General features: G+C 46.2%; 1 protein-coding gene across 1 annotated transcript; it reads right to left on the bottom strand.

Moving 5' to 3' along the window:
* Positions 1 to 27,805, bottom strand: LOC137451335 (desmoglein-2-like). Its single transcript, XM_068158746.1, has 15 exons — positions 27,695 to 27,805; positions 19,246 to 19,281; positions 18,238 to 18,372; positions 16,738 to 16,896; positions 16,373 to 16,517; positions 14,828 to 14,988; positions 13,908 to 14,042; positions 13,579 to 13,764; positions 12,143 to 12,402; positions 10,675 to 10,817; positions 9,816 to 10,043; positions 7,861 to 8,091; positions 6,767 to 6,895; positions 5,323 to 5,666; positions 1 to 3,164 (listed from the first exon to the last, which is right to left on the bottom strand). Exons 1-15 carry the CDS (start codon positions 27,737 to 27,739, stop codon positions 2,157 to 2,159), a joined length of 3,345 nt encoding a protein of 1,114 aa, XP_068014847.1. The 5' UTR covers positions 27,740 to 27,805; the 3' UTR covers positions 1 to 2,156.
* Positions 27,806 to 27,916: the final 111 nt, after the last annotated feature.

Genomic DNA, 27,916 nt, shown 5'->3' with positions numbered 1-27,916 from the left:
TAAGTTAGCAGGGCATCAGCTTTTATTGCATCTCTTTCTACCTTTAAACTTAATTCCAGGAGGAAAGTCAGTGTTGTCACTGGGGTAGCCTTCCTACAAGTGAAAGGAGTCTAAAAGAGGGACTGCAGAGCTTTTTATTTCAAGATTGCCTAAACCCCCAGAAATATTTCATTAAATAGTCAGAAATAAGTTGACTCCCTCTAGCTGCAGGAAAAAGTGGTGACCACTTCCAGCTGCATGTTTGCTTAAAAGGAAACACACACACACACACACACTTTACAGATGAAGTTGAAGAGATAAACAACCAGCAGTCCAAGCAAGTTTGGCAATAACCAACAGGCCTAAGCCAGTCATCTGACTTGCTTAGGAGTACTCCTCCATTTCCTGCAGTGGCCCAGCTGCCTGCTGAGCAGAGCCAGCAGTCCTCCATTTATGACTCAAGTTTCACACCCTTATCAGTAAAAATCAGACAGACCAGAAGCATTTCTAGTCAGAGGCAAAACACAGCAGTGGAAAACACCACACTGCAGCTGCAGGAAAAACTCCAGGAGAGACAGAGCCAACCAGAAAGCTCTGCAGCTGCAGAGGCTGTGCAGTACCTTCTGGGCAGCCTGCTGGTTTTTCAGGTAGGAGATAAACACAGCACCACTCCCTACCCTAAAATACTTCTCTCTGCTCTGAGAAAGCATGAGGAGTGTTTGACAGTTCTGCCTTTATAAAATTCACTTGAAAATGTTTCCAACTGCACACAACTACTGCCAGCAACCAGCACCAGAACAAGGGGACACAGTCTCAAGCTGCGCCAGGGGAAGTTTAGGCTGGAGGTGAGGAGGAAGTTCTTCACCAAGAGAGTCATTTGCCATTGGAATGTGCTGCCCAGGGAGGTGGTGGAGTCACCATCCCTGGAGGTGTTCAAGAAGGGACTGGATGTGGCACTTGGAGCCATGGTCTAGTCATGGGTCTGTGGTGACAGGTTGGACTTGATGATCCTCAAGGTCTCTTCCAGCCTTGGCGATACTGTGGTGTGCTTTCATGCATAGTGCCAAACACTGCACTTCTGTCCTCTGCTGTTTCTTCCCATGAAGCTTGGGGTGAAGTAAATCTTCAATGTTGCAGGCTTCCAAGGGAGCTTTCTCTTGCCTTCTGACACCTAAGGAAAGCTGCCATTACACAGCACTGCACAGCCCACTCCAGCTCTGGTACTGCAGCCAGAACCTCACAGACATTCCCCACCCCCCAGCCAGCTGCTTCTATCTCTGAGTTCACAAACAGAGTTAAAATCACTTAGTTACCTGCACTTGCAAATCAGATCCTACAGACATCTAAGGGCCATAAACTCTGCTTAGCAAAGGCACTGACTGAAGCTCTCTGGCTCTAAGTTTGGTTCATTTTCATACATTAAAGGACCAATTAGAAGCCAGTGAAAAACCTAGACAATGCCACTGCTTGCTTGTCTATGTCAGAGCCTAGATCCACCCCAAGTCATGGATTTTTTACACTGAGGTACCAAAAAATTGCAGTTCTCAGCTTTTTTGCTCCTTGCTCCCTCTAACCCCTGTGTTAATCTGCAAGTATTGATTGCTTAAGGTACAAATGCTGATAACCCAGAGTTATGACATCCCTCCAGGAGATCAACACCCCATTCCCCTGAGGCTGTACTGGCTTTGGAAGCTGGGCAGGAAGATCTCTTAGCAACTCACCAAGGTGCAGAGATCTGCAGCTCAGAGGGAGCTGCCCTGGCCCACAACATATCTTCAGCAGATACATCAAACAGCAATTCATAAACCTACCTTGTGCTTGGCATGCCATTGCCCATCACCTAGATTTCAGACTTCTTTTGCCCTAGCTGTCCCATAACTATGCAGCTGTAGTTACCTGGCATTGTTACACTAACTGAACAATAAAATATGATTACAAAAATAGCAAACAAGGAAACAAAGAGTAGTTCCCAGGGCTTTCCACTTCAGAAGCACTGCTGCCAACCTTACAGCATAAACCCAGCAGATTTCCTTACTCCACCTTCCTGCTCATAGTCCTTACTGCAATCAAGTCCATGTCATTCTGAAAGCTCCAGCAAATGTTGTGTCTCAAGAGCTGAGGTGAGACACAGGCAGGCACAAGGGTGCTGCACACCACCCCCACTGCAGGGGGCCAGGCTACGACCGACTGTACTGCACAGTGCTGTATTTGGTGACCCTGGAAGACTTGCTCAGTGTGGTGCTGGCAGAAGGTGGCCCCTCCAAGCTGGAGCCTGCCTGGCTCAGCAGGGAGTCTGTGAGCAACACGTGCTCTTGTCTTCCTAGGCCAGCTGCATGGTCAGCTCTGCTCTGTGCCCCCGAGGCTGTCACCACTCTTTCGTTCACCACCACGCTGTGCCCCTCAGCTGCAGCGGGGATGCTGAGCGAGCTGTGCTCTGTGGCAGGGACAAGGACCCTCTCCCGCTCCCTCACCACAACGTACTGGGAATCTGGGAGATCCTGAACCATCAGGGCTCCTGGCACGGCACCTTCCGACTTCACCATCCTCTCTGTGACCACCACGTTACTTCTATGTGGCAAACCAGGGATCTCCACCATGCCCTGCAGACTTGAGGCAGGTGCCAGCACTCTCTCTGTCACCACCACGTTCTCCTTGAACTGGGGGTCGAGGTAGACAGCGGTGGAGTGGGCAGGAGCCCCTGCAGAGTAGGACGTTTCTGTCACAGTGAAATTGCTCTGGGTGTGGGCTGAGGGAAGGGCTTGGGTGTTGTGCTGCCCAGAGTGGGATGTGAAGGTTGTTTCTGTGACCACCTCCTTGGAGAGTGTGTCTTCTCCTGTGGCCCCACCTGCATGCACTGGCTGGGGGCGGCTGCTGGAGGCAAAGGCTTGTTCAGAGCTGGATGCACTTCGCTGATCTATGACCTGTGACTTTGTGTCCTTAAGACCGAAGCCTGACTCGCTCCTGGAGCCTCCATCTTTCATGTTGATTGGTCTGCCTAGGCATATTTCTGCTAAAGTCTTGAATTTGTCTCCTAAATCATCGAGGAAATGGTCATCAAGATCACCCTCAATAAAGCTGCAGCAGCCAATGGAGCCATGGGGGGAGCTTGACTCTCCCTGGGAATAAACCAGGAGACAGTCGTTGGCAGCTTGGGTTTCATCCTCCTCAGCGAAAGAGACAGCTTTCTAGAGACAGGAGACAAAAGCAAGCAAGAGTTCATTAGTGTCAGCTCTGGACTTCACAAATCATAGAATCAATAAGGATGATCTCTAAGGTATTTCCCAACAAGTCCAACCTGTCACCCAACACCCCATGACTAACTAAACCATGGCTTCAAGTGCCACGTCCCATCCTTTTTGGAGCCCCTCTAGGGATGGTGACTCCACACCAGACATGACAAATCAAGAATGCTCAGTCAAAAAATTTAGACTAAAATTAGACCCACAGAAACCATCAACCAAGTGAGGCCAGTAACTAAAGGTGCTTATGGTGTTTTCTGAAGTTATTCTGTACTTGAGGAGCAAAAGCTCAGCTTAAATGGAAAACCTTGGACACTATCACCACCTGCTGCTATTGCCAGCAGGATCATGCCATTTGAGATCCTGCTCCATCTTCACAAAGAAATTGCTTTTGTTTAGGTTCAGGGAATAAACTTCACCTCTACCTAGGTGTTTGTAGGAGAGTGCCAGAGCCCAGCCTGGGAATGTGCTAACATTTAAACATGCATTTAATGAGTGCACACTGACATGTTATCACCTGCCATGGCCCTCTTCACTGCCACAGCCTGCAGATCACACCCAAGGAGCCCAACAGCAAACAAATCAAAGTTAAGCAGGAACACAGGCCAGCACATATACTTTCAGGTGCTGTGCAGGCCATTTTGCAACTAGGAGGGCACACAAGTTCTGACTGTAGTGCCACTGAGGCCAGCTCAGTCTGAAAGCAATGAAGCTGCTGCTGGTTCAAGCACAAATATCTGTGTAGATGCTTGCACCAGCTCCAGTTCCAGGACTGAGGAGAGCCAAATCCTCTGGGCCTGCTGAACTAGCTTTATACAGTTGCTAGCTTGTGCTCAGAACCACTTTTCTGCCACATCTGAACTTCTGGAGTGCATATTAGCTGAGGCACCTGTGTCATGTGGTGTATACCCAGACTCACATGGACTCTGCTTATCTGTGTTTGAGCCTAGAAGCAGGCACATTACACAAGATACTTCTGCAAAACACATCTGAAACTATTTGGGGTTTGGTTACTTGTCTGGGGTGGCTCTTTCAGTCTATAATCTGAGCTATTTTAGCCTCCTAGAAGTGGTAGAGAGTGCCACAGGGACAACCTTTGCTAAGCCCTCCTGCAGGACTTCAGCAGGCAACTATGCTTAGGAGGTGTCTTCATATTAGGGAGCACAAGGAGTGGAAGGAAATCAGCATTGCTACTGTTATGTCTGATCACCTAAAGGACCAGTAGCTAGAGCACTCAGGAGACATGCAAATATCTTAACATCAAATCCATCACTGGTCTGAGGTTGTGATTCAAACCTGCACAGCTAATCCCCTGCAGAACCCATCATCAGGCAGCTGTAGGGTGTGAAACTGTTTTGTTTGTAGAGGTGAAAGACAATCTGTACACCCCCTGGCATATATCCTGGCACTTTCACTGTAAGAAGCTCACCAGCCTAAGGTCTAATGATGTGAGATATGCAAAGAGGAACAGCTGCAATGAGCAGGAACAGCCTAGTGGTCAGTGGTTAAGTCACCAATAAAAGGAGTCAGAAAGGGGATTGCAACATGTGCCTCGACAGCTTCTGATGCAAGGCCCTTTATCAAGGCTGCTAGGCAGAGACAAGTCCAGCACCACTTCATCAGCTACTCTGAAAATGCAGACCCACCCTCTACCCTATGACATCTGTGGTTTCTCATTCAAAAACCTGCTCCATGGTAAAAGTTTGTGGCTGTGACTCACGGTGAGTCAGAGGTGCCTCCCTGCAGGACAGTTTAATGTGCTGAAGTCCCTGAGATTTAGATCACATCTTTGTCATGGCTTCTTTCTGGGCAAGGAGCTCCCTGCTCATTGCTGAATATTCTGAATCCCATCCCCAAGTACCTCCCTCAAGAGAAGAATCTCATTGTGGGAGACCTTGCAAGCACCCAGTGCTGTAAGACAGAAACACTGTCGTGCTCTGAAGTCCCACATGGGAGCCTAATCCAAAAATCCTTAATGCCCCAACACCGACCATGGTATCAGGATTGTTTACACACAAACATCTCCCCAACTGTGCTTGCAAGAACATGAACAGCATTTCCCAACACCAGATAACAAGGCACTTATTTTTGGTCATTTGCTTACATCATTGAAGTAGTCTCTTAAGAACTCCTCATTCATGGCTCCTGCCGCTCCCACTGTGTGCGCTCCAGCCATCACTGTCTTGCCTTCTACACCTGCCATGCTTCCAGCCCCTCTAGCTGCCATGGCTCCATACTCAGCACCAGAAAGGAGATGTCTTTGCTCTTCCCATCCTTCCTTGGTGATGGTGCTCTGATGCTCTCTGACATGAGAGGCAGAGACTCCTCCTGTTGAAGTGTCCTCTCCGCTCATTCCTCCTGCTGCTGCTGCAGCTGCAGCTGCTGTCACTGCTCCGCTGGCTGCTCCTTTTGAGTACTCCAGTGTAGTGGGTGGGATGAAGCTTAGCACTGGCTACATAAAGAACACAAATTAGGATGTGACATGAAAGCTGCACTGTCTAGCACATGGAACTCACCAAACCAGCAGCAGGGCTGGGTGGGACCTGGGAGAATGCCATCTTACAGCATGTTTGAATTTGCACTTCTACGTGCTGCTGCAGAGAGTGAAAGCTCTCCTGACACAAGGTGCAGCTTCCACAATGCTGTTGCCAAGGAGGAGAGTGGATATGTATCTATGGATCGTTGTTTACTTAAAGCTCAAAGAGTTGGGAGTGAAATCATGGAGATAAAACCCACCAAAATAAAGGCCTGCAAAACTGCAGGGAGCTCGGGGGTCCCAAGAAGGCTGTGCCCTGTTTGCCTCAGACACCACGTGGGGGAGTGGACACTGCCTGCAGCCTCTATGACATAGCTTGCCCCTTATTTCTTTCCTAGCAGCTCAGCTTCCCTGGCAATTGTTTTTCAACAAGAATTTGGTTTGAGCATTGGCCCTAAATCAAAGTCTTTCAGCTTCTTTTTTCTATGACTATGTGCCAGTGCCATGCCTTTTTTCTTCTTTTGAAAATGGCTTTTTAGGATAACAAGAAAAGTGCAAACTCCTCTTGGCAGTCACTGTTTCCTTTACATATTTGTACTATTTTTGTTTTTAAATGATAAGTTTCCTCTGTTTAGGAAGGCAAATACACAGGGAAGTAATTTCAACTACAGCCTGAACATTTAAACCATTGAGAAGCTAAGCTTTGTAACTCAGTCTTTCTCTGCCTTACCAAGCTTCCAAATGGGTGCAGAACATTCCAGGCTTGCAAATGCAAATGCTTCACTCTTTTCCCACACCCCTATCTGCTGCTCAGATACCATCAACACTTGCTTGACTGCTTTCCCTTTACTTGGGGATTTAAAGACTCTGGTTGGTTTTTTCTAGAGCAGCTGGTGGAATCTACCTTCCACAGATCCCTCACTGAGCCTCACAGGGTTAACTTTAATTAACATTCATGTGTGGTTGAAGTCTGCTGTAGAGCTTTGAAACAGCAGCCTGTGAAGTGGATGAGGCACCAAGAGCCAAGGTGAGCACTTGGAGAGAAATCAAAGAGAAATGCTGTCAGGGATACATGCCTTCTCCCCAGGAGCTGCTCCTTCGCTGTTCCACTGCCGCAGCATCGCTTCGCTGTAGTCTGGGATGGTAGCAAATCCCTTTGCTCCCGAGCCACAGGGACACAGCAGCAGCAACAGGGGAAGAACTACAGGAAACAAAAAGTTTGCCACTCACTATGTGGTTGTGAGGGTTCAAGCATGCCAATAATCAATACTGAAGCCTGTCCAGCTCCCATATCGAAATTGATCATTAGTGAGCTAATGGATCAGTATAAGGGCTGATGAAGAATGAACACAGGTTTCCATATATCCAAGCTATTTCCTAGAAACACCTGCCAGACTGGTTTCCTAGAAAGTAAACTGACAGTTAACCTGTCAGGGCCTCAGTCCTGCAGATGACCACATGTGTGATGGCTACACTTCTATCAAAGACCTCATATACCAAACCCAAACCCTCAATGTCACTGGACAACCTTGGCATTTCTAACTCCTGCTGTGTTCACTACTAAACAACATCATCTGAATCCCACCTTATCACTCCTATGAGAGGTCTAGAGCACTGTCTGGGGATCTCAGAACAACCCAGTTCCAGGAGCAAAGTGTAGGCTGCTACCAGTAGAAGCAGCAAACTATTGGCAGTACATATGGCCATAATCTGGCTAGAGGCACTCTCTTATTTTCAAGCTTCTGTTTTGTCTCAATGAAGAGCAATGTCACCTAGTGCTCAGAGCAAGGCACCAGACCTAGGCCTGCAGTGAGAATAGTGGAGAGACAGCTGTGGTTTGAGTGGGAAGTCTTAGGGTTCACATGAGGAGGTGTGGAAACACCAAAAAGCATTCCCCACTGCTTCCCCAGCTGTTATTTGCATTACCATAAACAAGTATTAAAGCTGTACATACTAATTGTAAAATGGACAGGGAAATGCTGATGTTAGCAACAGCAGCTGGGGAGTTGCCATGACTTCACACACCCTAGGAGTTTACACTAAATGTATCAGGATGATAAAACCAGAACAATCAAGATGATAAAGCCTGGGAGTCACTGTTTCCTTCCTGATGCCTCACAGCCCATGCCTGTAGTGCTTCTGAGATAAGGTGGAGCAATCACTTACGCAGCAGTAGTAAAAAGGCCAAGATGATCAGTGCCACCGCTCCTGGTCCCAGCCCCACGGACTTGGCACCAACAAACTTCTCTTTGCAGATGCCCTCATCTCCACAGTTACAGACACTCAGCTGCAGAGACTGGGCCTGAGCACAGCTGAGCCCTTGGAAATCTTTTATTAGGATGGGAACATCAGTTCTGCCTGGCTTCAGGTTCTGTGGTGCCAGTTGTATGCTGGTGCCTGCAGCAGAAAAAGGGGGGTTAAAGAAAAAGGTAATACAAGCAAGGAGTGCAGAGCTGACTCCTGTAAACTAAGGGAAATAAAAGCTTCACAGCCTCCCAACAAGCCCCCTCCAGTTCAGTTCAGCCAATGCAGTGCAATTCAGTTTAATTAGCTACAGCTACAACATATGTCCTCTTACTTTCGGCGGGCAATTGATGTTGGTAACAAAGCAGCCATGATTGCTTGCAGTCCAATCAGAGAATCCTAGAATGCTGGGGGCTGGAAGGGACCTCTGGGGATCATCTAAGTCCAACCCTCCTGCTAATGCAGGTACAGGCTGTACAGGATCGTGTCCAGGGGGGCTTTGAAATTCTCCAGAGATGGGAGACTCCACCACCTCTCCGGGCAGCCTCTTCCACTGCTCCGCCACCCTGAACGTAAAGGTGGTCTCCTTAAAGCTTCCTGCATTGTAGTTTGTACCCAGTGCCCCTTGTCCTATCCCTGCTCACCACTGAAAAGAGCTTTCATGGAAGACAACCCAACCATTGATATAGCATTAACCTTTATGTCATCTGGATAGCTAAAGGCTGAATTCCCAAAACACAGCTTCACTCTTCAGAGGATTCACACCTGGTGCAGGCAATAGACAGAGACCAGGGAGCCAACACACCAGCTGCTCCTGTGGCCATGCCATGCCAAGGACATAATTAGACAAGAGATGCCCAGATGGTGTTCCCAGCTGGGGAACACCTGTCTTGGAAAAGCTGTGATCCCCACAGTGACTGCTGGTGGTGCTGCAGGTGGGGTGAGGAAATCTGAGACAACTCCTTCTAGGTCCTAAACCCGGCCATGAGGATGGCTCCGCTGACTGCTTTGCACTGTTATATTGTAGGATTATGGGGAATAGAATCAGTTTGAGAAGAAAAAGGTATTTCCTGGTGCCTTCAATCTACCTGAAGCATTTCTTTCAAGTATTTCCCAGGCTGTTATGAACAGAAATACATCAAGCAAATACTGATCTCATTTGAAATACTTATTTATGATTTCTGACTTATTTTTGTTTCTACCATGCTGGACTATCTCAGTTCACACTGCATTTCCCCTTTTCAAGGCCCACTGTGCAGAAAGATTGATTGATCTGTAAGCCAGAGCAACTACAGAAAGTTCTTCACAGAGAGAGTTGTTAGCCATTGGGATGTGCTGCCCAGGGAGGTGGTGGAGTCACCATCCCTGGAGGTGTTCAAGAGGGGACTGGACGTGGCACTTGGTGCCATGGTTTAGTAGTCATGAGGTCTTGGGTGACAGGTTGGACTTGATGATCTTTGAGGTCTCTTCCAACCTTATTGATTCTATGATTCTACAGCCAGTGACACAACCACATCTCCAAGCTCAGTTTTAGCAGAAAGCACTCTCCATCCCTGCATGCTTTTTGTGGGAAGACAGACATAGCTGGATCCCAGCATTACCCATTAAATCCTGCTCACCACATATGGGTCATCAAGCTAGGCAAAGATGGTCCAACTGAGGGAAGGTGAGAGGCCTCAGGAGACATGACTGCTTTTACAGCCATTAGATTGGAGGCAGCAGAATGCAAATGATGTGTCTGCTTGCCTAACTCCCTAAGTATGTTGGGTTGGTTTCTTCCCCCCCCTTCTGGATCAGTCAAACTGTCAACTTGACTGGAATGAACAAAAGTAAGACTCCAAAGAAATGAAAGCAATTAAGAATGTCTTTTTCCTTACCATTAGTGGATACAATTATCCAATTCTTTGCTGTCCCTTCTGGCTTGTCAATGACAGTAAAGCTGAAGGGATCACTGTTTGGGTGGCCATCCAAATCATTAGCTGTCACATCAACCAGCTTGGCATCTGAACACACAGTCTGCACAGGGTTCACAATCACTGGGCAGTTGTCATTCTCATCTTGAACCTGAATCACAACTGTGCCAGTGGCAGTTTTCTTAGGAGAATCTAACATTTGAAAATGCAAAGAAGTAAATTGGTTTGGGAAGTGCAAAGACTTCAAGTTAACTTAAACCACCTCAGCCTTTTCCAAACCCACACACATTTCTGAATGAAAAAGCTCTCCCTGGAGCTCATGGGAGGAGGATTTCATTCCCAACTTTAAACACAATGGCAAAAATCTCCTGAAGGCAAGATGCTTCACTGTTTTGACTTAAATCAATTACATATTTTCTGTGTATGTTTACACAGTAACACACAGACAATAAGCACATTTTGATTACACACAAAGAAGCTCAGGGAGTCTTTGCTGGACTCTGAAGCCTGTTGATTAGCACAAGCAGTTTCCATCTTGCCAAGGGATGCTGTTATCAGACTTGGATCTTGCAAAACTTACAAACCATTCACCTGTGTGAGTCAAAGGAGAACAACAGGCACCTCAGGAGCCCACTCTAAGGGTCATCCAATTCCACTGAATTACCCATGTCTGTCCTTCAAATGCAAAGCTTGTGGGAAGCTGCACTAGGTGTCTAACTTTTAGGCAGTTACAGATAGGGAGGTTAAACCAATTATAGTTGTATAAAGGCAAACTAAACCCTAAAAAACCATTTAGTGTGAAACCAAACCCCTCTCAACTTACCAGTAGTTACACCCAATATGGTGATAGTGTAGGTACCATTTACCACATGAGAGGATTCATAATTGAGTTCTTTGGCAAGTTTAATTTCACCTGTGACCGAGTCTATGGTGATCCAGTTTGCTGTGTCTCTTCCTTTTAGGTACCTGATTGAAATTGCACACAAAGATGTACACATTTAATAACCAGGAAGACAGCCAGCAGCAGAAAAAGCAGCTTCAGGGTATGTTTGCGCTGTTTAAAGCAGAGATCAAATCCCTAGGTCTGATGCTTTTGCCACTGGAATTGGTTCCAGCTATAAATCCAAGAATGTAACACTGAAACCTGTTTTTCCCTCCAGAGCCAGGATCTAGGTGTAGAGATCACTACAAAAACAACACTCAGGGAGTGAGATGGGAGCAGGAAAAGTAGCTGTGCTGCTGGTTGTGGTCCTCTTGCTCTCCATCCCTGCTCCCAGCAGCATCTGGGAGAGAGTCTGCTACAGGAGTGGGTGAGAGTGGTACATGTTGGGTGTGTGCCTCTGCTAGTCTGCACCATTTGTAAAAGCCATGATGGTGATCCATGTTTTTGATGAAAAGCTGCAGTTCATAGAATGGTTTGGGTTAGAAGGGACCTTAAAGATCATCTAGTTCCAATACCCCTGCCAAGGGACACCCTCCACTAGCCCAGGCATCATCCAACCTGGCCTTGAATACCTCCAGAGAGGAGGCATCCATGACCTCCCTGGGCAACCTGTTCCAGTGTCTCATCACCCTCACTATAAAGAGTTTCTTCCTGGTCTCCAGTCTAAAGCTGCCCCCCTCAAGCTTCAATCCCTGCCCTCTGGCCTTAGCACTACAAGCCCTTGTAAAAAGTCCCTTCCCAACTTTCTGGTAGCCCCGTGTAGACACTGTCTCACTACTAGATGTTTCTGCATATTTCCTCCTAATGACAATAGAGTAGGTAGAATCATAGAATTGTTAGGGTTGGAAGGGACCTCAAGGATCATCCAGTTTCAAGCCCCCTGCTGTGGGCAGGAACACCTCACACTAGATCAGATTGCTTGGAGCCACATCCAGCCTGGCCTTCAGAACTGCCAGGGATGAGGCTCCCTGAGCAACCTGTTCCAGTGTCTCACCACCCTCATGGGGAGGAACTTCTTCCTAACATCCAATCTGAATTTACCCATTTCTACTCTAGCTGAGTAAATCAGTTTCAAAAGCAGACAGGCATGACCAACAGCATAGAAGCACAGGCAACTTCAGAACAAACACTCCTGCCTCAGCACACGCAACGGAACCAGCAGGACTTTCACGCCAGCTGCTTTCTGCACAACAGAAAATTGAAGATGATGATAAGGATGGAATTTTAGGTGTGAATTATACAGTCTAAATTATACTGTCTAAAGTTATTTCAGTTCAATTCACATTCTGAGAGCAAGGAATGATTTCTGCCACACTCAAGCCACGACGGTCATAAAAAGGCTTCTTACGTAACGCGCTCCGCTGTTTTTCCTGTGTCTTCATCAATGGCTTGATACTTCCCAATGACCTGGCCTAGCTGGTATTTCTCACTTGCTTCAATGATTTTGGTGCCACCAGGGAAAACGAGGCCTTCCCTCACGTTAATCACATTAATTTTGATTGGAATTGGTGTTGCCTTGTAACTGTACTTAATTGACTTGTGGAACTCCGCTTTGTTTGTTACGACGATGCCCAAGTTCAGGCTTTGCATTTTTTCATAATCCAGTTCCTAGAACAAGAGAAGCACATTAGTAGTAATTAAAACAGTCACTCAGGATCTGCTGTCTAGAAAACATTCATAGAGTTAGTATTGAAATAATAGAACTATTATTGTATATAAATCATACATTTCTATCTATTAAATCAGTATTTGTTATTACTTAAATAATGAGGATGCAGAGAACTGTTGCTCTCAGTACATAATGCTTCAGCTCTTCAAATAGAAGAATACATAAGGAAGATTACTCTTGATTTTTAATGGATGGCACTACAGGGTCTCTCTTTATATTCACAGAATCATAGAATGGTTTGGGTTGGAAGGCACCTCCAAAGGTCATCTAGTCTAACCCCATGCAGTAAGAAGGGACACCCTCCACTAGATCAGGTTGCTCAGAGGCTTGTTGAGCCTGACCTTGAGAATCTCCAGAGATAGAGCTCAACTAGCTCCCTGGGCAACCTGTGCCAGTGTTCCACCACCCTCATGGTAAAGAACTTGTTCCTAACATCCAATTTAAATCTACTCTTCTCTAATTTATTGAATTTAAACTAACTGAAGGTAGTCGCAGTAACTCCTACTTATATATTCTTTACTTTCAGTGAAGCAGGGCTCACTATTACTTGACTCTTCCAATTATTTTATTTAAACCCTATTAATTTACTTAATAATGCTTATAATTTTTTTAAAGGGAAAAAAATATAAGGGGGCCAAAAAATAAAGGGGAGGAAACCAATAAGGGGGGGGGAGGGGGGAACAATAATAAAGGGGGGGAACAAAAATAAAGGGGGGGAACAAAAATAAAGGGGGTTGGTCTCTTCTCTCTAGCAACCAGCACCAGAACAAGAGGACACAGTCTCAAGCTGTGCCGGGGAAGTTTAGACTCGAGGTGAGGAGAAAGTTTTTCACTGAGAGGGTAATTTGTCATTGGAATGTGCTGCCCAGGGAGGTGGTGGAGTCACCGTCCCTGGAGGTGTTCAAGAGGGGATTGGACGTAGCACTTGGTGCCATGGTCTAGTCATGAGGCCTGTGGTGACAGGTTGGACTTGATGATCTTTGAGGTCTCTTCCAACCTTAGTGATACTGTGATACTGTAAATTCACAGTTTACATCCTGACTGAATCCAATTAATGTCTATGTGAAAGTGAATAAAGGCATCTTTAAAGAAGACTCTCCAAAGGCTATACCAACCTTCACGACAGTCAGGATGCCTTCATTTGTCTGGGCATCTGTTGCTATATGAAAAAAGCCACCTTCATTACCAGAAACAAAGGAAAAGTTTGCCAGCCAGTTATCAGAAAACTCTTCATCCTTGTCAAACACTTTTATTCGCAGAACTTCCACATTTGCTCTGTTTTCTTCAATGCTTCCTTCCAACTGCAATTGAGAAACAGCCTTCTATAAAAGGTGTCAGCATGTACCTCGTTTCACCAAGTGCAGGACAGTTTGCACCACCTCTTATTAAGCAGTGGGGCACAGGCAGGTGTGGGCACATGCCAAATAGGAGTAAGTGGACTTACTGAACCACTCTGTACCACAGGCAGGTTGTCATTGACATCCAAAATCTTGATTTCTAAAGAACATGTTGCAGCATTCCCACCTAGGCCACCACCACGATCTTTGGCTTCCACCACCAAGGAATAGCTGCTTTGTGTCTGCAATGAGAAAGAAGAGTCCACACCACACCAAATATTTCCTTGCCTTTATTACTTCTATCATGTCTTGGTTTTTCTCTCTCATGACAAATTATAGCTCCTTTTCTCTCCAGCTAGTAGTAAATGTCACACACAGCTACCTCAACAGGTTGCTAGAATAGAGCTGAGGCTTTGAAAAGGATTTGGGAGTTTTGGGCTTCCCCCACAAAGAGGTAGGCTGTACTTACAAGTCAGTGATCATAAACAAGGACAAGACCAGCAACATGTGCATGTCAGGACAGAGCTAGAGGCAGAGACGTTGCCCTCAGCTGCAGAGAGCCAACAATCCAGATCACCATCTGCTGGCCAGTGAAAATTTATGCAGGCACAGGCAAAGAGTGTGGCTTTCAAAGCTATTTCACAGCAGTTCCTGTTCCCAGCTCTCCGTATCTCAATTTACATAGCAGGCTACACAAATCTCACTGCAATCAACAGCTTTGCAGATCATGACCTGGCTTCTCTTTGCCATATGCTCTGCAGCAGAAAGAAATGACCTCTTGCTTCATGGACCTGCTGGCCTAGCTGCTTGGGAGGGATAGAAAGCAACAGCCACAGATGGAATACAGCCTTAATTCCATCACCACCCCACTCCCTGGAGAACATGCTTCAACCATACGAGGCTTTAATCCCAAAAGAGGTGGAGGAAGGTGAAATGGACAAGTTTTCACCCTGGCAGGCAGGGCTGCAGGTGACAACAGACATCAGCAGGCTACTGTTGATAGATTGAAACTGGAAGGGCTTCTTACCTCTCTGTCAAGGTTTATTTTTGCTACCCGAACCTCGCCGGTATCCTTATTCATACTGAATGCAGCACTGGGGCTTTGGGAAACAATTCTGAAAGCTATTTTGGAATTCAGGTTATTTGGTTCATCTGCATCTGTTGCATTTATCCTCAGTACAAGCGTACCTGGGAAAAAAAAGGCAAACAAAATGCAGTGTTTATTCACACAGCCATGCACTGGCAAGCATTGTTCCTGTAGTGTCACAGAGAGGAACATGCTTGCAGATGCACTGCACAATTTCCTGATGCTCTTGCCTTTAATGAACAGAGTGTGAACGTGTGTGTTAAAAGTCTACCCTCTAGCAACAAAAAGATCTGTAACTCACAGAACTCAATGCACCAGAGTTAAACAATAGATTGAATTCTCTCAAACACACTGGCAGAAAACTCTAGGTATCACACAGAGAAGAAACACACTTTGAACAAGCTACATTTTTCTCCCATTATTCAAGAGGGAGCACCACTACCTCCTCTACTTGAACAACAATTGGCTCTGTATTGATGACTCCCAACAGCTTTACTCAAAATACACAGTTGTCCCCTTGTATATTCAGATTGGATGTTAGGAAGAAGTTCTTCCCCATGAGGGTGGTGAGACACTGCAACAGGCTGCCCAGGGAGGTGGTGGAAGCCTCATCCCTGGAAGTTTGGAAGGCCAGGCTGGTTGTGGCTCTGAGCAACCTGATCTAGTGGGAGGTGCCCCTAGATGATCCTTGAGGTCCTTTCCAACCCTGACAATTCTATGATTCTGCATCTCATGGCACAGGGCTTTGTCCTCTGGGAAAGTGCCACAGTGTTCTGTGCCCAGATTGGAACACCAGCTGGAATGCAGGCAAAGAGCAATTACCATATGGCTGCTACTGACCTGAAAGAGCTGAAGGAACTCAACACCTCAACCCAACACCTCGGTTACTTAAGTGGGTGGTCAAGAATTTGTTTCTTCAGATTATTGTGACTTTGAAATGGACACAGTGTTAGATGTTTATTAGGTTGTTTTATTCCATCTTTTCTCATCTTCTGGGAAATAATCTGTCAGGCTTATGTCTACTGACATCAGTAAGAAAACTATTGTTTGAGGGTTTGGTCATGGCCACATGCTTAACAACAAAGTATCTCTCCAGCCCATAGGAAAAGCAGAGCTTTTCATGAACATGGCAGAGGCAAGTCCCTTCCAAATAGGCTGGCATTGCTAGCCCAGAAGGTAGAGTGCACTTCTCAAGCAGTACCTGCTGAAGGACTCTGTTCCTTGGATCTGTGGTAGCCAACACCAAAGCAAAGGTGCTGCAAGAGGAAGTGCTGTTTCCTGCTGCCTTTAGGTGGACACTCCCTTAACCACACCATACAGCCTACCCCAGAATAAACACAGGCACTGACATCTGGATCACCTCTCTTAGGCAAGCAGAATGCATCCTTGTTACTGCAGATGTGCTGCTGCAAAAACACTTGTGCCCTTGCACGTGCTGGGAGAAGCTAAATGAAATAAAAACAACTCTAAAAATCATGGTGTTACCTGCTTCACTTAACTCCTCAACTGAGCCAACAAAAACTTCATGTGAAAACACTGGAGGATTGTCATTTATATCCACAACTTTAATTGGGAGGTCTATTGGCTCTTCCAGTTTTGCTCCAGTCTTATCTAATGCATGACCTCTGAGCTGCAATAAGACAGAAACAATAAGCAACTTGTTGTGGCAAAATAGAAACACACATGTATAAAATGCATACAAGTATCACAAACTCTAGGCATTTATATCATCCTAATATGCTTAGGTACACATACACACATGAATATCCAGAAACCTCAAAACAAACTGAAGCAAACACATTTGAAGGTACAAAGAAAAATGGATAGGAAGGCACCTAAAAGAAACTTACAAGCAGCATTGGAGTCTTTTCTCTGTCAACTATTCCTGTTATATTCAGGTCTCCAGTCTTTCCATTGATAACAAATAATCCATAAGGGGGTTCTGTTACTCCTTGACCAGATATGGTGTAAGTCACCACTACCCCTGTATCTTCAAGATCAGAATGTATCTAGCAAAAACACAAGAGATTAAATAGCATTCCATGAATAAAACCACATTTAAAAGAATGAAACAAAAACTACTTCCCCCTTTTTGTTATAAATACAATTTAGTATCAAATGCACTCCTTTGAGTGTGGAGATGTTGAGATGATTGCAGGTTCTGTTGGAGGATTTTGGTGCAGGGAGATGAGGAATAGAGTAGAATAGAATAAACCAGGTTGGAAGAGACCTTCAAGATCATCGTGTCCAACCTATCATCCAACACCATCTAATCAATTAAATCATGCAACCAAGCACCCCATCAAGTCTCCAATAATAAGATGGGCAGTGCAACAGCTGGGAACTGTAGAGCAGAGAGGTTTGTGAGAGAAGAAAATTGAGACTGCTTGTACAAATGCAAGGAAAGGCTGGAAAACCACTGTGGCAAGGTAAAAAGCTGGAGTGAAGAAAGATAGAAATTGGCTGGTCAAATGGATGGGGACAAATAAAATGTGGAGAAAGACCAGAAAGGTAGCCTGAGACAATGAGTTGAGCAGAGGAGATTTTAATTACTTAAGCAAGGCCTAGAAATAAAACATGACAACTTTTTAAGGGAGATTAGACCTAAGCTAGTGAGTGTGACAAGGACTGAGGAAGTGATAGGGTGGAGGAAGAAAGGTCAGGTCTGGAGAGGAACAAGTAGAAAAGGCTGCACAGATTAGAGATCATACTCTGCTGTCAGCAAAATAACTGAAACATCTTGAAAAGCATTTGTGCTTTGTGCCAGCATCACTGTTGAGGGGTAGTCTAAGCAAAGAGCAAGAGCCTGCTACCATCTGCAGTTACCTTACAAGCTGAAGTGACAGGAGTGGTGAATCTAGGGGTCACATTGGTGCTGAACCAAAAGCCTATCACTCTTGCACAAAGGATAACACCTTGGTTATTTTTAGTTCTGTCACCTAATTATAATCATGTTTCAGCTTCTCGTACATGGAACAGAACCATACTCCACGTGCACCCTTCTACCCAATCACCAGCAGCAGCTTTGGGACACACTTGCCAAGTTCAAATATAACTGAGCAGAGGTGCTGAAGTGAAAAATACATAAACAAAAATTCAAGGACATTGCACTCTGAAAAGTGTTATGAAAACTGGTGGCTGGGAAACCACGAGAGACTGTGCACAATCAGGCTGCAAGAGTAACTCGTTTGCTGAAGGAAGGAAGCAAAGAAATGTGCCAATCTTCAACTGACACTGAACAGTGCTTTAAAACTAAAGAAATATTTGTGTTTAGGGCAGCCACATTCTTGCTTTACATTCTCATCTCTATTGTCATTTGCATCCTGTATCTATCTGCTAGCTGGGCTCACCCTAGCAATTGGATTCTTGTAGGAGTTGTCCTCCTCTTCCCGTATGAAAGCTGGAGGGACTGTCCACTCTCGCTTCTGCCTGACCAGGCTGTGGGGATGAGCCACCATGCCACTGCTGCCATATTGACTGTAAAGCTGTGAAGAAAGAAGGTGGAATGCTAGCATTACATTTAGCCATTTCAGATAAGGCTTTACTGCTGCTGTAGCCCAGGGTCCTGAACAAGCTTTTGCTCTTTCAGTAGCTGCTCACTTCAAAATCACAGAGCAGCGTTAGCCTCCCGAGACACAATCTAAGAGCCACACGCTCCTCCAGTTGTGTGAGGAGGGATACCACACTAGTTGTTTCATCGAAACACTATCAGGTAAGACAACCTTTAATGATCTGGGGTTTATGAAAGCACCACCTGTCCTAGAAGATTTATAGACCCATTGGATTATTCCAGTTGGAAAAGACCTCTAAGATCATTGAGTCCAACCATCAAGCGCTTGTCATTAGATGCAGGACAAAGTTTGGCACTAAGGCCCTTTTGAACCATGATTTCTACCTTATTATCCTGTTGTACACAACCTTCTCTCCAAAACAGAATACATGAGACAGCAGGCCTCTGTTCAACCCATCAGCTATCCTTGCTCAACTACCCATTATTCTGCATGACACCCTTCATCTTTCTGTTCATCCCAGCCCCCACTGTGTCTGTTAACTTCCAGACTAACATCTGAAAATGTTTCCAATTAATACCTTCCATAAAACAGCAGCTCATTTCATTTACAGAGGGCTAAAGGAAGATATCTACAACTTCATGTTTTAGGGAAAGTTTCTCAAAGCTGAATGTTGCTCAGTTTGATGGATGTAGGAATCTATTCACTTGCATTTTAGCTTTCATTACTCATTACAGAGCTTCCCTGTTTCACAAAATGCTGAAACTCAAGATATTTGCCTTTGACCCTCTGCTCAGAGAACCTTTCTTCAGGCACTGATAAAGAAAATAGTTTTCCCTTATTTCCTACCTTCACATGGAGTCCATTTCCATCATTCAAACAGATCTGCAATAAAATGAATAATGATTATTATAACAACCATGTTACTTCAGCAGCACTAGAACTTAACTGACACAACCTCCCTTATAAGAGCAGCAAAACCATAAGGAAGAGGCTAGGAAGGGACTTTTTTCAAGGGCTTGTAGTGATAGGAAAAGAGGGAAGGGATTGAAGCTTGAGGAGGGTAGATTTAGACTGGATATTAGGAAGAAACTCTTTGCAATGTGGGTGGTGAGACACTGGAGCAGGTTGCCCAGGGAGGTCGTGCATGCCCCCTCCCTAAAGGTGTTTGAGGCCAGGCTGGATGAGGCCTTGAGCAGCCTGGTCTAGTGGAAGCTATTCCTGCCCATGGCAGGGTGGTTTGAACTAGATGATCTTTATGAGATCCCTTCTGACCTAAACCATCCTATGAATCCTTCCCCTATCAACTAATACTTACTATCCACCCATAACAGCTTCCAAAAAATTCCCCTAGAGCCATTGATATCGTTCTAGTGTATATTTTGAACACAATTATTACATTTTACACTTTTGTCCTAGGAGGAAACACATAATACAGAATCAATAGCAGGAAATAGAAAACAAGTAATTAATCCCCTGCCCCCAAGAAATGCAGGCTTTACAGTCATCTTTAAACAACCATTATTTTGGTGCTGAATAAGGCCTCATCATTCCAAACCCATGGAACTTGCAGTCTCCTTGACTGAAGTATGTGATGGTTGCCAGCAGCACTCTGAGGAATCTCCCTGTTTGGGGCAAAATGTGCTGTATTACCACCCACATCAGAGACCAAACCAAGGTCAAAGGATGTTTAAAAGCAAGGACTAAATCAAAACATCTGCTAAAGTGTAACCAACACAAGCAGCTCTCTCTTTAGTGCAGGGAGGGTTAAACAGCTTACATCCATCCCTTAGAGAAAGCAGACATGCTTGCTTTGACAAAACCTGACATACCAACATTTGCTCTTTGTGCCCCAGGATAGCTATGTATGTCCTTTAACACCCCAGTTAGGTGTCCTAGCTGGAAGGAGCTGGAGCCTCAGCCAAAGAGAGACCCTTTGTTTACATCCACTCTTCACAGACTCTGCACATATTACCCCCCCCCCCCCGCCCAAACAGTCCCCAAATGTAGGCACTGGGGAACCACAAGGATTAGGTTATTACCATGTATAAAAAAGCTTTTCAGCTTTGTACTGGGCAGGAAAGAGAAAACTTTGTCCCCAGAACTATTACATCTACCTACAATTTGCATCTTAGGTGATTGATATACCTATTTTTCATGCTAATGCCTGAGGGCAAAGCAGGCACAGAAAAGGGGCTCTCCTAAGGAGATAAATCAGGGATTACTTCTTTGTGTTCTCTTGACTGGTTTCTAAGCTGCTGACTGGGTTCTCCCTCTCCATCCCTATGACTCAACCTTCATCACGGTATTGATGACAGCTTTTTTTTTCTTCCTTTAAAGATCTTATCTCTTTCCCACACAATGCAGTGGACAACATTGAGCAATGCAGCAGATTGCTGTTTCAACTTGCACAACAGAACTGTCTTCCAAAAGGCAGTTTCCCCCGCAATGTATATATTCTGAAGACAAAAGAAAAACCACACCAAAAAAACCCAACAAACCAGGGACCATTAAGTTCCCCCAAAGAGATGCATTAGGAGAGCGACCTAATCTTGCACCTCAGACCAAGTTATTTTCATGAATATTCTTAACCTTATTTGGTTTTGTTAGTTATATGGATTTTTAAGATTTGTTTTCATGATTAGTGAGGTTGTGCCAGCAAAAGTGACAAGAGGATTTGGGGTTATAGTCAGTGGTTTCCAACAGAAGCTGCAAGTCATGTGGAAGGTGCACAGCTGTCAAGATGTCATGACCACCCTTCTTTATTCTTACTGGTAACTGAAAGGAAAACTGCTCCTGTTTTTGCATCAAAAGCAGCATGGCCAGCAGATCAAGAGAGGGGATTCTGCCACTCTGCTCTGGTGAGATCTCACCTGAGGTACTGTGTCCAGCTATGGGAACTACAATACCAGAGATGTGGAACTGCTGGAGTGTGCCCAGATGAGGGACACAAAGATGACCAGGGACATAAAGAAAGACAGGCTGAAGGAATCAGGTTTGTTCAGCCTAGAGAGGAGAAGTTGAACGTGTCCAGAGAAGGGCAACAAGGCTGGGGAGAGGCCTCGAGCACAAACCCTATGAGGAGAGGCTGAGGGAGGTGGGGTTGCTTAGCCTGGAGAAAAAGAGGCTCGGGGAGACCTTCTTGCTCTCTGCAACCACCTGAAGGGAGGCTGTAGCCAGGAGAGGGTTGGTCTCTTCTCCCAGGCAATCAGCACCAGAATAGGAGGACACAGTCCCAAACTGCACCAGGGGAGGTTTAGGCTGGAGGTGAGGATAAAGTTCTTCACAGAGAGAGTTGTTAGCTGTTGGAATGTGCTGCCCAGGGAGGTGGTGGAGTTGCCGTCCCTGGAGGGGTTCAAGAGGGGATTGGACATGGCACTTGGTGCCATGGTTTAGTCATCATGAGATGTTGGGTGACAGGTTGGACTTGATGATCCTTGAGGTCTTTTCCAACCTTATTGATTCTATGAGAGTCAGAGGAGACCTTCTAACTACATTTCAGTATCTGAAGGGGACCTACAGGAAGGCTGGAAAAGGACTGTTTAGAAGGGCATGAAGTGATAGGATGAGGGGCAATGGCTCTGAACTGGAGCAGGACTGATTTAAATTGGACACCTGGAGGAAGTTCTTCACAATGAAGGCGGTGAAACAGTAGAATAAGCTGCCCAGGGATGTGGTTGAGGCCCTGTCCCTGGAGAGATTCCAGATCAAGCTTGATGTGGCCTTGGGCAGCCTGATCTAGTTGGAGGTGCCCCTGCTGCCTGCAGGGTGGTTGGACAAGAGAGCCTTTGAGGGTCCCTTCTAACCTGATGCAATCTGTGAATGTCTCAATACTGAACAGAGACAGGGTGCACAAAGTGAGAAGCTTCCTGGTACTGGAAACCCAAGCAGCACAGCATAACAAAAGTGTCTGAAGTTCAAGAATAAGCAGCTCTTCCATTGAAATGCATACCAAGAAAGTGGAAAAATTCACACTAGTGATTATAGACAAGAAGTCTTCCATTAAGGTAACTAAGAGGGAAAAAAATCAATTTGTTTGCTAGTGCTGCTAGTCAGTATCAAACCATTCTGGTTTATTGCCAAGACAGGGGAAAAAAACCTTTTGCTTCTGTACTTTTCAATCTGCAGTCCACTGGCAATCTTGCTTGTCAGCTTAAGAAATCAGCAAAGGGTATTTAAGAATAGCAATTTTATTCACAAGGTGCACAATACACATTTGGAACTAATACATGAAGACTTTCTGCATTGTCATTGAAAATTTTTAAAGGATCAGAGCTGCTTTTCAATGACATTTTCTTCAAGACAAAGAGCAAACTCACATATCCAACAGGTGTTAAACTCTGAATTTCCCCTTTTCTTAATATCCCAGAGCTGTTGTTTATTAAATGGCTTACTAAGAGTATAAAAGCCCTGCCTGTCCCTTGAGGTGAATCTTGGCCTTAGTACAAGAAATAAGACAGCGACTGATGAGATCTGTTGATGACACAGAGCTGGGCAGGCATGTCAGACGATAACATAAAGCAAGGTGGAAAACCTGAGGCCTGAAGTAATAGAAATGGAATGAAACACCAGAGAGGCACAGCAGGAGTAGCTGAGGGAGCAGGAGAAAGAAGGGTGTGACTGTCGTGAGTGCAAGGCTGTTCTTGCCCCAATCCATGTTCATATATAGTCAAGAAGTGACTAAAGGACAGGATTTGAACACAGCTTCATTTTGCAACAGAAAGATGGAGACTAAGTAAGAAGGTATGTGCCTGTGCTTGTTACACGGAAACAGTAATGCCTGCAACTGTGGTCTTTCACATATGCTGTCTGCTAGGAGTTTTGGATCTCTCACCTCCTGTGAGTCAGTTTGGTGCTGAAGGCTATGGGCAAGCAAAGATCTTCCACACTTTGAGAAGCAGGCTGAAAGGACTATCCAGAATTACCTACTAGTTCATCTCCTGGCCCCAGGGCAGGACAATCTGACAACTATTTAACCCATTCTTAAAAAGGAGCGATAGAGGTCCCACAGTCTCCCTAGCTAACCTTACAGATGGAAAAAATCATTGTTAATATTTATCCTCATTTTTGGCTCGTTGCAAGTTGATTATATTGCTGTTTGGATGAGATTAATTTTCACAGAATCACAGAATCACCAAGGTTGGAAGAGACCTCAAAAATCATCAAGTCCAACCTGTCACCACAGATCTCATGACTAAACCACAATTCAAATTAAGGCATACAACTTCCTATGCTTAAATGAACGCACCAAGTGCCTAAACTCCTGTTATACTCAACACACATACAGCTGAAAGATCAGAGCAGTTCAACTCTCCCCAAAGCTAACCCACATCTCCTGCTTCTCTCTGGACTCCATCGACTGCAGCCATGTCTATTTTCAAGGCCAATCCTAGATAGTTTCTAAAGCAAATCAGTTGCTGTTGAAAACCCAACACTACACAACCCACATTTGGTGGTTAACTCGGTGCTAGAATTAGCCTGGTCCCACAGACCAAACACCTATGAGCAGATGGATGCATCACTCAAAGCAGTTTCACCCAGGAGGGATCAGATTCACATGCTTTGAAGATTTGTTTCAATCAGTTTCCAGTCCTTCAATTTCACTTCAAGAATCAAAACATTGAATTTCCTGAATTTCTTCTTTTTGTGTTTGCTTTCCTCTAGTCCTTCCTGGGCAGACACACTTTATTCTGCAGTCTGCTGTACAAAATAATACAGCACTACACTTCAATACAAAGGATAAAACATTGGATCTCATGCATTGTTCATTTGCTTTCCTATCTCACCAGAATGCCGTTTCTCCCCCATTCTGGGACCATATTAGGTTGATGAATCAATGCACAGATGCCTGTAAGCACTTTTATCATGTTTCACCACATTACTGGCAACAGAAGCTGGGCTGCTTTGAGTTATCTCACCTTTGCCCTTTCTAAAACTAAAGAAGAAAGCCAGTATGATGCTTAAATTTAACTTGTTTCTATGAATTTTCAAAGGTAATTGCTACTGGGGCTCTGACATTACAACAGTGAACTAATGTATTCTGGACTGAATTTCATCATACCCAGCCCAAGACTAATACCACAATCATCAAAGTGTCACAGTATCATTCAGGGTTGGAAGGGACCACAAGGATCATCTAGTTCCAACCCCCTGCCATGGGCAGGGACACCCCACACTAGATCAGGCTGGACAGAGCCTCATCCAGCCTGGGCTTAAACACCTCCAGGGATGGGGCCTCGACCACCTCCCTGGACAACCCATTCCAGGGCTTCACCACTCTCATGGTGAAGAACCTCCTCCTCACATCCAGCCTGAATCTCCCCACCTCCAGCTTCATTCCATTCCCCCTAGTCCTGTCACTACCTGAGATCCTGAGAAGTCCTTCCCCAGCCTTCCTGTAGGCCCCCTTCAGATATTGGAAGGCCACAATTAGGTCACCTCGGAGCCTTCTCTTCTGCAGACTGAACAGCCCCAACTCCTTCAGTCTGTCCTCATAGGAGAGGTGCTCCAGCCCTCTGATCATCCTTGTGGCCCTGCTCTGGACACATTCCAGCACCTCCACATCCCTCTTGTAATAGTGGCTCTAGAACTGGAGGCAGTACTCCAGGTGGGGTCTCAGCAGAGCTGAGCAGAGGGGGAGAATCACCTCCCTTGACCTGCTGGCCACACTTCTCTTGATGCAGCCCAGGATCTGATTGGCTTTGTGGGCTGCAAGTGCACACTGAGAGCTCATGTTGAGCTTTTTGTCTACCAGCACCCCCAAGTCTCTCTCCTCAGGGCTGCTTTCCAGCCAGTCACTGCCCAGCCTGGATTTGTGCCTGGGATTGCCTTGACCCAGCTGCAGGACCCTGCACTTGCTCTTGTTGAACCTCATGAGGTTGGCTTGTGCCCACCTCTCCAGCCTGTCAAGGTCTGTACAGTTTGGAAAGACTTTCAGAGAAAAAACACCACAATTTTTACAATTCATGCAGTAAGATTCATTTGAGGGAAAGAAAAGTTGACTGAGAAGTAAGAGGTGTTCTAAGATTTGACTTCTTGAACACACGATGTCCACACCCTTCAGAAACAACCAAGAAACTTCCCAGTCTAATGTCCTCGATAGCCGTACCTGCCCAGCAGCCAGACAGCCCTGGGTGTGCACCCTGGACACACCCAAGTCAAACCCAACCCTACGGCTGCACTACTGTTCAGCACACCAGGATATTCCTGGAAAAGGACTGGAGGCAGGGACATGGGGAAAGCTCCCTTGGCCTCTGAGGTATCCAGAGATACCTCAGAGCCTGGAGAAGAGGAGGCTCGGGGAGACCTTATTGCTCTCTACAACTACCTGATGGCAGGTTGTAGCCAGGAGGGGGTTGGTCTCTTCTCCCAGGCAAGCAGCACCAGAACAAGAGGACACAGTCTCAAGCTGCGCCAGGGGAGGTTTAGACTTGAGGTGAGGAGAAAGTTCTTCCCACAGAGAGTTGTTAGCCATTGGAATGTGCTGCCCAGGGATGTGGTGGAGTCACCATCCCTGGAGGTGTTCAAGAGGAGACTAGACGTGAACACTTGGTGCCATGGTCTAGTAGTCATGAGGTGTTGGGTGACAGGTTGGACTTGATGGTGTTTGAGGTCTTTTCCAACCTTACTGATTCTATGGTATCAGGATGCAGCCCACTGGCACAGAGGGCCCAGATGACCAGAGATCCTTCAGTAAAACAGGAAGAACAACTCACAGCTCTTGATGCCTCTAAAGTAGAAGGTGCTTTGGGGTGACACCACTTCTAGATGTCTTGTTTTTCAGGAGTTTCTTATCAGTGCCACCTTTGCATGGCATCAGATAGAAATGACCCTAGTTGGATGCTGTCAAGCAACTAGACTTTCCTCCACATGAATGGCTTTGTCCAGATTGGGGAAAAAGAAAAAATTAAATCAAAAAATCATGAAACCAAAAGCCCCATGAAAAAGACAAGACCCACCGGTGCCTCTGTCTCTCCTGGTAACAACCAGATGAGGCAGCTTTATTTTCTTTAGCATTCCATCCAAGGAGGCATTTAGACACCATACTTATTTCACTCTTAGCATGCCATACCCTCCCCCAGCTTTAGGGATGATGAGGGTTGAGAAGAACAATTCTCACCCCATCTCCGCCTCTTTTCTTCAGGCCCAACCAACAGTATCCTGAGACCAGTGCAAGCTCACCAAAACATATCACAGTGTTCCTTCAGGTGTTACAGAGAGAATCAGTGAAAACTTCTGCACAAGTAGCACTCCCCAAGGATAAAGCATTTCCCAACCAAACCACAACTCCCAGCTTGCTGCAAAGAGCAGGTTAGCTGCTGCTGGCTGACTTGTGGCCAACCACAAGTCTGTATTATCAAGTTATCAAGCAACACGTCTCCAGCTAACAAAGCCGATTTTGCAGGATCTCCAGCTCAGGAAGCAAGGTCCGAATCTACGGCACCTGCCAGCCTGGCTATGCCACAAGCCGTTACTGAACCCTGCCCAGCTCCTTGGCGGCTCCCTGGCGCAGCCCATGGCCTGGTCTCCACCCTTGCCTTCAACTGCTCGGCGGCGGCCGCCCGACTTCCGCAGGCACTTTGCCAGCCTGCGAAGGTGAAAAGCTAAAGAACAATGCCGCAAATGTGAAACAGTCAGAAAGCAGCAGTCCAAGTCAACCAAACCTGGTGGCTTAGTCTCTGCCATGAATTACTCCTCGTTTTTAGCCTGGAAAGACGTTTCATGGGATGGGAGGTCTGAAGGGTGATGGCTAAAAAAGAGAGCGAGGACAGGAAGGCAGAAAGCCTGAAACGTCTTTGCTTGTTAAGGCTTGGTGTAATTTCTCCAAGGCAATAAACACTTCCATTAAATCGTACTTTATAACCTATTTTTCGTCCTGGAACTGTTCCATCAAAAGGGTAACGCAATGTATTAATGCAGACGATACGTTGAACAAGAGGACCACACCGGCACGAACCCTTCACTGCATTCCTGTTGCTCCCGGCGCCTCACCAAACCCCACCCCTGCCAGCCACCCTTCTTATCGGGGTTTTCTACCTTCACCTGCGCTCGGATAGCAAACGCCCATTGCTTTTATCTACTTTCCAACAAAAAGGAGAAAACCCCTTCTCAGCCACCAGTAGCCGACGGCAAGAGGGCTGCCGAGCCCCCGGGGGGACAACTCTTCCCCGCGGCCGGGTAGTGCCTTCGCCGCCCTCCCGCACAGCTCCGCACAACACACCACCCGCCGCTTGCCCCGGCAAAGCAGCACCTTCCCCTCGCCCCGGCACCGGGAGCTCCCGTCGGGGTCCGGACTCACCAGCAGCGCCAGCAGCCGCACCGCCGCGGCGGGGCCCCAAGACATGGCCGCCTTCTCCGCGCTCTGCCTGGGACGGGGTCACCTCTCCAGGCCACCAGCCAAGGGAAATGGAGGCGGCCCGTCGAGGGCCGCACAAGTAGCCGCGGGTGGGTGGGTGGAGTGTGCCGGGCGGGGGCAGGTAGTGCCCGGCCCTCCTCGGTACCGGCCCCAGCCCCAGCCCCG

This window comes from Melanerpes formicivorus, unplaced genomic scaffold (assembly GCF_026170545.1).
Source record: "Melanerpes formicivorus ecotype bairdi unplaced genomic scaffold, bMelFor1.0.p_v2 SCAF_42, whole genome shotgun sequence".
Taxonomy (NCBI): Eukaryota; Metazoa; Chordata; class Aves; order Piciformes; family Picidae; genus Melanerpes; species Melanerpes formicivorus.
The sequence above is the reverse complement of the archived record's forward strand: the minus strand, read 5'-3'. Positions and strand labels throughout refer to the sequence as shown.